Raw genomic sequence first — 12,639 nt, forward strand, 5'->3', positions numbered from 1 at the left:
GTCCTTCTAAAACTAGAAAAACTTTCAGTCACTTTTTCACCTTTTCTCATTGTATTTTGTTTTAGAGGTTCCATTGATTAATTCATATCCTTCTGAAACACAATGACACAAAAATGTCCCAGTGAAACCCAGGGAAGCTACATGGTATCATTCCATTCAAACATCCAAATGTCAAAGAGGTAAAATATTACAGTAGGGTGGAAAGCAAATGGGCCTTAGAGTCAAACTAGACTGAAATTCAAATCACACTCCCCTGGTAACTCAAACCATGACCTGGAGCAAAAAAATTAGCATGTGGAATTTCAGGACAATCTTCTTACAGAATATGATTGTGCTAATACCTGCATTAGAGATGACTGCAAGAATAAACATGAAATTCTATAAAATTCTGAGCAAAATATAAGGCACATCAAATTTATCAAGGATGAAAGAATCCAGGTTAATAGATGGAAATTAATTGTATTTCTAAATATCAGCAGCAAACAATTTGAAGATCAATTTTTAAAATATTATGTATATTTTAAAATTCAAAATACTTAGGGATAAATTTAAAGAAACATGAGAAAACTTCTATAACAGAAAACCATTTTGAAACTTCTGAGAGATCTAAAGAAGAGTTAAATAATTAGAAAGATATATCATATATACATATATTAGAAAACTGAATACTGTTAGGGTTTTCATTTTCCTCAAATTGATCTATTGATTCAATACAACTTCAATCAAAACCTCATATGAGTCATTTTTAGAAATTGAAGAACTTATTCTAAAATATAAAAGGAAATGCTGAACCAAAGCAATCATTAAAAGGTAGAACAGAGTTAGAGGACATCTGCTGCTTGATTTATTAACACTGAAGTTACAGTAAAGGCAGACAGTACGGTACTGGCATAAAGACAGACAAACGGCTCTAGGGAACAGAATAGACAGACTAGAAGTGGACCCACACTCACAGAGTTAAGTGATTTTCAACCAAAGTGCCAAAGCAAGTCCATGAGGAAAAAGGAATGCTTTCAGTGGAATACTGGTAGCGACCTACCAGTGAAAACAGTAACCTTGATACATACCTCAAACCATACACAGAATTTAACTAGAGATGGATCACAAACCTAAATGAAGAAGTGAAACCTGTAAAGCTTCTAGAAGATATAGAAGAATATCTATCTAATTTTGGGGTCAGCAAAAATTTTAGAAAGGACACAGAAAATATTAATTATAAAAGAAAAATGGATAAATGGACTTCATCAAAATTAAAAACCTCTACTTCTCAAAAAATACCATTAAGAAGATGCATAGGCAAGCCATAGACAGGGAGAAAATATTTATAATATATATATCTGATGAAGAACTTGAGTCCTGCAACTCAATAATTAAACCACAAATAAACTGACTGGCAAGTGGACAAATGATGCCACAGACACATTACAAAGATTTACACATGGCCGAGAAGCATATCAAAAAGTGTTACCAGAAAAATGGTGGAGATTGAAATGTACAGCCACTTTGAGAAAGGTTATCCCAGATTCTTATAACCTCAACATACACCTATCCTGTGATCCAACAATTCCACTGCTAGGTATTTACCCAAGAGAAATGAAACACATAAGCAAAACTTCTGGACTCAGATGTTCACAGTCGCTTTACTCACAACCCCAAACTGAACACAATGGAAACATCCATCAGTTGGAGAATGCACAAAAAGTGATACATCTACACCTCAGAAGACCACTCTCCAAGAAAAAGGCATGAACCCTTCATATATTCAGTGACATGGAAGTATATCCAAAAAAGACACAGAAGAGTGTACCCTACATGATTCTGATGATATTAAATTCTAGAATGTGCTCACTCAGTTGTGTCTGGCTCTTTGCGACCCCATTGACAGCAGCCAGGCTCCTTTGCCCTCCACTATCACATGGAGTTTGCTCAAATTAACATCCACTGAGTTGGTGATACTTTCTAACCATCTCATTCTCTGCCATCCCCTCTCCTCCTGCCCTCAATCTTTCCCAAAATCAGGGTCTTTTCCAATGAGTCGGCTCTTAGCATAAAGTGGTCAAAATGTTGACGCTTCAGCTTTAGCCCTTCCAATGAATATTCAGGGTTGATTTCCTTTAGGACTGACTAGTTTGATTGCCTTGCAGTCCAAGGGATTCTCAAGACTCTTATCGCACACCACAGTTCAAAAGCATCAATTTTTTGGCGCTAAGCCTTCTTTATGGTCCACCTCTCACATCAAGGACCATTTGAGTCCTAACTGTTGACATAGATTTGTAAGATCAGGAAAGCACCAGCATTTAAAACTTGAAGAATAGTGTAAGCAGCTTGGCAGAAAATCCTATATAGAAATTAGATCACTCTTGGAGGAAGAAAGTTACATTACCAATAGCCACACTGATGCGGAGGATGATAATGTGTGGAGAAACAGGAGTCTTGACTTGAGTCAAACTGTGTATCAGGACACTAAGTCTGAACATGAAACATTTTAGAAAAACCTTAACCAATTCATTGCCCTTATATTTTTCTTTTTAAAGCGTGATATGTGACTTTTCAAAAGCTTAAGTACATCTAAAAGAACTATTTCAATAAGTATAAAATAAAAAGTCTAAGCCACAGAAAGCATTGCATCATTGTTTAATTGACAGCAATTTTTCTTTCTTAGTACTATATAAAATAATGGCTCATTTTATGTTCACTAAATTACATGTTGTTATCTCTGCTTTACAGTGGAGAAAACTGAAATCTAGAGAATTATATATCTTGCTGAAGGTTCCATAGCAGTAAAATGCAGGGCAAGTTTCCAACTCAAATATAACTCCAGAAGTCTCCAGAATAATAGACTGTGCTATTTATTTCTTCATTCTGATTATTTAATAGGCAGATTTCAATATTGTATAAATATAGAAAAGGTTACAAAAATTTTTTCCATGTTAGGGCATTCTGAATACCCAAAAAATATCATTTCTGTTACTGAAATCCAGTTACCAATTCCATGACTAGATAAATATCTTTTGAGACTATTTATTGTCTATCACTGTGTGGGCAAATACAGAAAAGAACAAGGCACAGTCCCTGCTCTCCAGGAAATTATCTTGAATAAAGGGGATAAAATGGGGACTTCCCTGGTGGTCCAGTGGTTGAAGCTTTGCCTTCCAATGCAGACAGTGCGGGTTTAATCCCTGGTGGGGAGTTAAGAGCCCACATGCCTCATGACTGAAAAACCAAAACATTAAAAAAACAAAACAAACAGAAGAAGCAATACCGTAACAAATTCAAGAAAGACTTTAAAAGTGGTCCATATCAAAAAAAAAAAAAAAAAAAGAGGGGGAGGGGGGACAAGATGTATGGTAAAAAAAAAAAAAAAAAAAAAGGCAAATATTCACTAGGAGGGTTCATGGAAGGGAGATAACTACAGAAAGGGAAATGGAGGCAGGTTCTCCGGGAAAGAATGTAAGGTTTCTAAAGAGGAAATGGGAACCTGGTTAAGCAAACAGCCTCATCTTTGGCGGGAGGTGCATGACTGAGGTGGAGCCTAGAGCAGTCAAGAAGTTGGTGGAGGCCCCAAATGTCAGGCCAGTGGGTTCAGAGCACTTAGGAAAAACAAAGTCCTGATAAGGAGAGCAGGCTGGACTCCACAAGCTTTGGGTTGTAAATGGAAACACAGTTAAAACTTTTCTGGATCCATGACTTCTATCTGAAAAATGACCAGTGAGGGCCACTGCTGGTGAAACCCCCCATGAGGAGCCCCAAAGAAGCCAAAGGACCTGCCTCAGAGGTGTGGTTGCCGATGAACAATGCAGTCCCAGCACATGCGGGGCCTTCAAGTTCCCTTCTCAGCCTGGGCTGAGGGAGCCCCCACCAACACCCCAGACCTAACCCTCACCCTCACTCTTGTCCCGTTGCGTCATATTCTCAAGTCTACAGAGTTAATAAAATGTGGGGTAAGCACCAGCTGGTCCCCAGAGACTCCAGGCTGAAGGTGCCAAGTGTGAAACTTCCTCCTGAGAATAGTTCAGAGAGAAGACCTCTCAAAACAAACAAGAAGAGACTACAGAGATGAAGTGAGTGCCAGTATGCAAGGTGTCCTGGAAATACATCATCAGGACCTCCTGCAACTCATCACCAGCTCTAGAGACCAAGGCCTTAATAAAACATGAGAGCAATCACTAATTAGGAACCTTCCTTGATCTGAAGGGGTATGGCTTGGGAAAATGCAGAGTGATGTGCAAGTTTTATATACACAGAATGAGTGTGAATTCCCAAAGAGACAGTCAATATCAAAACCCATGCTGTGAGAAAGCACGACAGTGCCCTTGGTTAATATTTCATAAGCATTTTGGCCTCAGATCCAAGCCCAGGAGGTGAATCTGGCTTGAGGCAGCCCTCCCTGATTGCTGAAACTGGCCAGAGTTTTTGGATGAAAATTGAAAAAAAGAAATGTTGATCCTTGAAAGAAGTTCCATAAGCGACCCAGTGATCCCAGTCTCCATCACCCTGATGGGCCTTCCCTAAAGCCAAAGGGAATCTGTGTGCTATGTGATCAATCGTTTCAGCTGTGTATGACTCTTTGCAACCCCATGGCCTGTAGCCCACCAGGGTTCTCTGTCCATGGGATTGTTCAGCCAAGGATACTGGAAGGGGTTGCCATGCTCTCCTCCAGGGGATTTTCCCCACCCAGGTATCGAACCTGGATCGCCTGCATCTCCTGCACTGCAGGTGGGTTCTTTTACCACTGAGCCACGGGGAAAGCCCCAGAATATTAGGGGTGCATATCTGCCTTGGCATCAAGTTGTATACATGCCCACCTGCTCTGCAGCAAGGGAACTGCACATGGGCCTTCAAGTAGGTTTTTTTAAAGCACCTGTCAAAATATTTTATTCTACAAATAACACAACTAAAAACTTCTAGGTGTATGCCAAAGCTGAAACTGATGTCATCCATTCTGTTCTCTCTAACTACATCCTGAGTGTCTCTGAATTCAAATATTTACCCTTCTCTGCTTCATGATATCTGCAAGTCACTTTCTGAGGTCATTACTTGAGTCTTGTAGACCTCAGAGTTCATGGATAAATTCTCCTTTAGTCATCCCAAAAACCCAGGAAGGGGTTCTTATAACAATTGTCTTTGGTTTCTAGTTGAAGAAACGGAGACCCAGAGAGTGACTCTCCCAACATCACAAAGCTTTGGAATTTGAAGATGTCACATTAGATCACTGAACTTGAACTTGGTTCTTCCAACCTCACGGTAGGTGCTCATTCTACCAAATACAGTTCAGTAAGGGACTTAGTAAACACACGACCACAAATCATTCATAAAGGGAGGGAACCACAAGAAGACAGGTTGAATCCTGTGCTCAGAGGGGCCGTTTCACTTGGTCAGTCCCCGGGCCTCACAATGACGTCTGCCCCCAGGGACATGCACACGCATGGTGCTCGCTGGGCCAAATCTGTTTCCACTTGTGATGATTCTCCTAAAATTATCCTCTTCAGTTCAGTTCAGTTCAGTCATTCAATTGTGTCCGACTCTTTGTGACCCCATGGACTGCAGTGTACCAGGGTTCCCTGTCTTCCCATCCTCTTCTACCTACCCAAATTTGAGCTATACTTGACTAGGGAAAAAGAAATAAAGCCAGTGTTGAACATAAACCCCTAACTAATAAAATCCTGCATCTCTTCTCTGGTATGACACCAGATCTTTTGAGGAATTCCAAGTTCAAGTCCACACCCTCTGCCTTCTAGGCACTGCCCTTGGCAATGTCAAGGTCACAATCAAGCACCAACCAACTGCACCCATCCCCCTATCCATGGTAGCTCCTTCAGCTAGAATCTGCTATTTTCTGCTGGTTTTGTTTCTTTCTTCCAGTCACCATGATTTCCTGAGACACTGAAAAGCATCTTCTGTGAGCTGAGTTCTGGGACTGGTTCTGCACATCAAACATTTTGGAAATGGCCACACTGCATAGAGAAGATGAGGGGAACAGAATGCTGTAACACAGGATTTTATTAATACATAAAACATAGACTGCTTCAACTAGACTGAGAAAATGAGCTGCCTGGAGAGAGGCAAAGTATACAGACAGACAGTGGCCAGATCATATGCAGAACAGAACCCCAGCCTGTAGCAAAGTGCCGAGGAAACACACCCTATGCACAGAAGCCAGCATAGGAGGCCAGCCAGCTGTGAGTCAGGCCTGTAGGCAGTCAGACGCTTTCTCTAACCACAGTCCAGGAAGCTACACAACAGCTTCTGTAACAACTGGCCCCAAATAGCCAGCGCTTGATTAATAACAGCTTCCCTAACCTTTGTCCCCGCTTTCAGCTTAGGACCAATCAGAGAAAGCCAAATATGCTCCCCTAAGCAATCACACTATGCGCTTTAGTTACCTCACCCCTAGCTTCCCCAAGGCCAACAGCTTCCAGTAATTACTGGAACCTCCTTTTTTTTCCACTGCAAAACTTTCCCATTCCTCTGTCTGCCTTGGAGTTTCTGCCACAACAAAAGCGATGGTGATTGACTCCCTTGCTATTAAGGTCTGAACAATACCCTTTCCTTCTTCTCACTTGGTAGGTCTCTATTTCCACCTTGGATAAACATCATCTTTGAAAAATCTTTACTGAGTCTATCAGATCCCCTAGCTATTGATCAAAACCATAAACTTTTTTAGAGAGAAGCAAATATTTTGTATTTACCTAGAAAATCTAATTTTATTTCTAAGAATGTTCCTATTTCCCTCGAAATCACAAGTGGTAAAGGATCCGCCTGCCAATACAGGAGATGCAGGTTCAATCCCTGGATCAGGAAGATCCCTTGAGGAAGGAAATGGCAACCCAGTCCGGTATTCTTGCCTAGGATATCTCATGGACAGAGAAGCCTGGCAGGCTACAGTCCTGGGATTGCAACGAGTGGGACACAACTGAGCGCCTGAGCAAGCTCACACGCATAGAAAACAAGAAAGACTTCAGGCTGCCATTTAGACACATTGTATCCAACCAATGTATTCTTATTATTCCCCCTCTCTGCAGAGAGCAGATGATTCTTAAATCAAGAGAAACCCTCAGTCCATTGATCAAAACCAGGATGGGAGATCTAGAAGCTTTCAGACAGACGAAAGGCCCTCTAAGAACCTAAGGGTATCCCACAAGGTCCTCTCATTCAGTAGGGCTTCTAAGAACCTCTGAGCATTGTCCCAGTATCCTCACAGAGGTCCTAAAATAGAGAGAGGCCTCTCTCGGAGATGTTTGTGCTTTTGTCTAACGGAGTGAGGGTTTGCTATTCTGATGATATAAAAACAGACCCGCCAGCATCCTAAGGAGAGTACCTCTTCCCTCCTCAACTCTCCCTGCTGTGGGGCACAGCTCAAAAGGAAATGGAAATTGCATTATGCACAGAGCTAAGGGGCTTTCCTGGTGGCTCAGCGGTACACAGGAGATACAAGAGACGTGGGTTTGATCCCTCGATCAGGAAGATCCCCAGAGGAAATGGCAATTCATGCCAGGATTCTTGCTGGGAAAGTCCCATGGACAGAGGAGCATGGTGGGCTAAGTCCACAGGGTTGCAAAGAGTGGGACTTAGTGACTAAACCAATATCACCACGGAAGTTAATGATGACCATCTGTCACCAACCTAACTCACAGGGCAGTCCATGGACTGAAAGGGCTGTTCACCAAGGGGCTCAGGAGTGTCCAGGAAATAGGATGTGGGGAGTGTGTTCCCACCCCAGCTAACTCGGGGGATCCCTCATCCAATCAGGTCTCACCAATTTCTCAGCTGATCTAAAAACTACACAGAAAACTCAGGCCCTCTGTGCAAGATACCATCTTAAAAATTTTCGCCGGATCCTAAACGAGATAATTCACATTTGAGAGAGGGTTTCTCTGTTGCCCAAATGATGCATCTCCTCCCTTGGGCTTAATAGAGACACATCCACCTGTATTCCTGAGAAAGATACATTGATTAAGAAAGGCAAAAACCCTAACTCAGAAGCAAGATTGTATTCAATCTTTTTTCCTCTTAGCAAATGGGGCCATAATTCGAAGGAAATGGAATGTGAAGCTGTTGAGAGCCGAGCCCCACATGTGCGTCCACGTGTTGTACGGGTTGTAAATAACACGCGTGACTGCGCCAGGCACCAAATTGCTCGTTAGCTGCCAACATTAGTTGTTTAATGATCTGAAGAGCAGAAGCTGCCAATTATTGTATTCCTTCTTAAAATGCCATTTAAAACCCATACATGTAATTATTATACCTTTTCATTAAATTTTTATGATTCTTCTGGAGCTGATGAGCTATGGATTCATTCAACTTATAAAACAGGCTGTCATTACATAACTGGGTTAAAAATCCATACATCACGCCTGGACACTAGCCCTGATCTAGTCCCACTCAGTTAATGGAGTGAACTTAACCACAAGGCACATTCCAGGGCCTCAATCTCTCCCTCTGTTCCTCGGGATCACAGTGTTTCTCCCTCCTACCTGATAGAGCTGATGTGAAAGTAAAATAACAAGTGCAGAGGAATGTTCAAAAGCACTGTTCAGAGGCTTCCCTGGTGGTCCATTGGCTAAGAATGCAGGGAACACTGGCTTGATCCCTTGTTGGGGAAGATTCCACATGCCTCAGGGCAACTAAGGCCATGGCTAGAAGTACCAAGCCCATGATCCACAATAAGAAGCCACCACAACGAGAAACCTGCCCAGCAACTAGAGAAAGCCCAGGTACAGCAACAAAGACCCACCACAGCCAGTAAATAAATAAACCTTTTCTCTAAGTACTGTTCAAATGAGAGAGTAAGATCCTATTTTCAGAGACTCGTGTTTTCAGCCTACTGATTAATGGAAAAGTATATCCCTTTATAACTACCAAATTAAGGAAGGATAATGATCCACTGAAAATCCTCCAAAAATCTCTTATCTATGACTAGGTTGTTGCTCTGAGTACATCAATTTGTCTCCTGTTACCACTCTTTCCCCCATAGCAAGTGGTTGATCACACCCTCACTGAGCATCTCCAGATACATAAATCTATAGAAACCCTGACTAGGATTACATGGCATCCAGATTACATCTAGTCTCTAAACTCTTGAACAGAAACTGGTAATGCAAACTACACAAATAGCTATTTTATATAATGTGTGCTTGTGCATTTTTAAGAGTCTTACCCATCCCTTATAGGACTACCCTGGGTCAGTGGTAAAAACTCCGCCTGCAATGCAGGAGATGCTGGTTCAATCCCTGGGTTGGGAAGATCCTCTGGAGAAAGAAATGGTAACCCACTCCAGTCTTCTTGCCTGGAGAATCCCATGGACAGAGGAGCCTGGCAGGCTACAGTCTATGGGGTCACAAGAGTTGGACCCAGCTTAACAAATAAAAACTAACAACCCATCCCTTATAGAGAAGCCATGCTGCCCATCTATTACATGAGTTTCAGTGAGACTCCCCGCAAAGGCTCTGAGTTGTCAAGTGACAGATAGAATGCTACACAACATTCAGGTACAGGTAGACTTAATCCAGAACAAGACAGGGGTGTGGCGCTTGTCATCACTCACTCCACCTGTCTCCATGTCCCCTCTGTCCCCAGGTACCTGAGATGGCAAGCATTTTGGCTTCAAACAACGCTGGCAGTTGGGTTTCAATATCGTTAACCTTCTTTCTCAGGGCACTGCAGAGTCTTTCACTCATACACACCTAGAAGGAGAGAGACAGCCATGAACCACCATTTACTCAGGCAGAGATGAGAGGGCGACAGGGCACCAGCCAGATTCCTGGGTTTCTAAGCAGCAAAGGGGCGATACAGAATAACTGCAGGAGAGTTCTTAAAAAACAAGCAATGCATAAAGGAAGGAAGGACGGAAGGAAGAAGAGAGGAAGGGAAGGAGGCAGGGAGGAGAGAGGAGGGAGGAGGGAGGAGGGGAAGGAGGAGGAGGAGGGAGGGAAGAGGAGAAGGAGGAGGAGGGAGGAGGAGGAAGGAGGAGGAGGAAGGAGGAGGAGGAGGGAGGGAAGGGGGGAGGAGGGAGGGAGGAGGGGGAGGGAGGGAAGAGGAGAAGGAGGAGGAGGGAGGAGGGGAAGGAGGGAGGAGGGAGGGAGGAGGGGGAGGGAAGGAAGAAACAGATGAGCTCCCACAACCGGACACAGCCACCAGCATGTAAGCGGAGCCCTCTGCCTGCCCCTCCCCAGGCCTCTGCGCGCTGACACCGGCCTCGAGTGGCTCCGCTGGCCCCTGGGGGCACAGCCCACAGGGCTCTGCCTTGGGAAGGAGGGCCGTGTGGCTCACCCACAGAACAGCACCACCACTTGGCCCTCCCTCCCCAGCCGCCTGCCCCTGCGGGGTGTCTGTCGGTAGCGCCCTGTCCAGCTGACACTCCGTCATTCTCCCTTCATTTTCCTCTTGTATCTCTGGGGACCACACACGCTATGGGAGCAGGGATTTCATTCTGTGTCTGGCACACAGTAGGCAGGAAAAAACGGTGCACAGACGTTGCGATCAAAGGCAGATTTGAAAAATAGACAAGTAGATCTCAGGAAAGTTTGCAGGTTTTAGCATTTCACTTCCTACATCTTTCTTGATCTTTAAAAAATAGCAAAAATCTTAAATCTCACTTTGTTTTTCCAGATTTCTTAGGCTATTTTGTATTTGTTGAAACTAAAATACAACATTTTGTTTCTTTTATTTAAAGCAAAAACCTTGTATTCAACTGCTATCTATACTGAGATTAATGAACTACCTAAAAAACCTCCAGTTCAACAAAAGCACAGAGCATGGCTGAATAACAATGAATACATATGTGAAGACATCTGGGGGATCCACAAAGGATGTTACTTAGAAGCACCCCGCTTTTCTTGCCAAAAACCTAACATTCCATTCAAGAAATAAAAACCCAGGTGGGTTCACAGAGCCCAGAGAAAATATAAAATTGAATCTCCCCAGAAGTTTCCAGCTCATGCTAGATATTATCACCTTGAAGTGCTTTGCTGATCTCAGACTTCAACAGAGATTCTTTCTAAAATCAACACAAACCTCACCCACCCCGTCTAAAATAGTACACCCTTGCCCCCATGGCCTTCAGCATGTTCCTTTCTATTAAGCAGCTGTAATCTCCCAAACCTCTTTATAAAAATCTCTGGATGAAGGGACAGTGTAAAGGCTTCTACCCCAAAGCTCACACCAGCAGAGCTGAGAAACCACTGTTCAAAGCCATCAACTTGGAGACACCCTCTCAACGGTCCTGAGATTCATCAGTGTCAGGACCAGGAGTTAAAGTAAGTTGCTCTGACATCCGCCCAAGCACTGTCTCATAGACTCCATGCTGATGACAGGAACGCCCTCTCCCCTTGGTTGAAAGCATGTCACCAGAGGTCCCAGGACATTTCTGTCAACTCGATTACCCCAGTCATGATTGCTGCATCTCACCCAAGTACGTCCAGTATTTCTTATTTTAGCTCACAGTCTCTTTTAACCATAATTGGGTCAGTTTCTCTTTTATTGAGCGAGCTGTCACTATTAATATGAAACAACCTCTAAATCTTCTTATTAAATTGCAGTGTACATTCTTTCCGGCACTGCTGAATGTAATCTAATATCTACCAACCTCCGGATACCCCATTTATTTCCAACACTTTCTTCCATCTCATTTATCCCCTAATTACCTTTGGTTTGGGTAACCCATAAGAGTCAAAAAATGTAATGAGTGGAAGGCAGGTGCCAGCTCTCTTTGAGGAAGGAGTTGAAAGAATATCAGATTATTGTGTCTAACACACTGAAGAAAGAAAAGTGGGCCAAGCTGTGACTTTGACTTCAAGGTCACCAGTCAATCAAGCTCAGAGTAGACAGAAAGTTGTTGCGTGTGACTGAGTAGTTTTAATTCTCTATAGACTAATATATGGCCCTCATACACACACACATTCATGTATGTGCACATGTACACACCCACCTATATACACAAACACACATGCCTGCAGGCATGCATGCCCCAGAAAATCTGCATCTCCTTTTTTATTTCCAAATAAAATTAGACCCTAAGGAACCCATTATCAAATGGAGCTTTTCCATTTCCATTTTAAAATCATAGGCATGCATTCGTTAATTTTATGGAAAAGCAAGGGAATTGTAATTTTTTTTGTAAATGTTTTAGAGAAAAGATACAAACAAAGCGAAAGACTTTTGGCATTTGGGCAAATCATAGCAGCTGGAGACGATCAACAAATCCCAGTGTCGTGTGTACGTGTGTACGTGTGTGTGTGTGTGATATAAGATGTCATAGAAAACACACACATACAAACACCATCTGTGTTACAGATTATGCACATCTACATCCTCCCTGTTGGGATCCAGACTCATCCGTGTTACACACACAGTATGTGTTTATCTGATGCTCAATAAACCCAAACCCAAGAGTCCTTCCATGCTTTAATTCTACACAGAAATTAGGACGTACTTAAAATGGCATAATTTCTAGCAGGAAGTACGAGGTACTTCGACCGCCTCCCCAGTCAGGAAGCTTTGGCCCCACCTCACTGTCCCAGTGGCTCCACTGGGGGTCACAGAAGTGGATGGACAGGACTGTCAATGGGGACATCACCGTCACTGATAAGGCAGAAATCCAGGTGTGCTGTCTAGCATCCGCTCTTGCTTCCTATAACAAAA

At 43.0% G+C, this 12,639-nt stretch overlaps 1 protein-coding gene across 2 annotated transcripts in view; it reads right to left on the reverse strand.

Annotated features, from left to right (window-relative positions):
* Positions 1 to 12,639, reverse strand: part of DISC1 (DISC1 scaffold protein) — a 389,098-nt gene that overhangs the window by 205,916 nt on the left and 170,543 nt on the right. For both annotated transcript variants that reach the window (XM_070471094.1, XM_070471092.1), the window contains exon 8: positions 9,581 to 9,683. In XM_070471094.1, coding sequence (XP_070327195.1) covers positions 9,581 to 9,683 — 103 coding nt within the window. The remainder of the gene's footprint in view (positions 1 to 9,580; positions 9,684 to 12,639) is intronic.

This window comes from Odocoileus virginianus, chromosome 7 (assembly GCF_023699985.2).
Source record: "Odocoileus virginianus isolate 20LAN1187 ecotype Illinois chromosome 7, Ovbor_1.2, whole genome shotgun sequence".
Taxonomy (NCBI): Eukaryota; Metazoa; Chordata; class Mammalia; order Artiodactyla; family Cervidae; genus Odocoileus; species Odocoileus virginianus.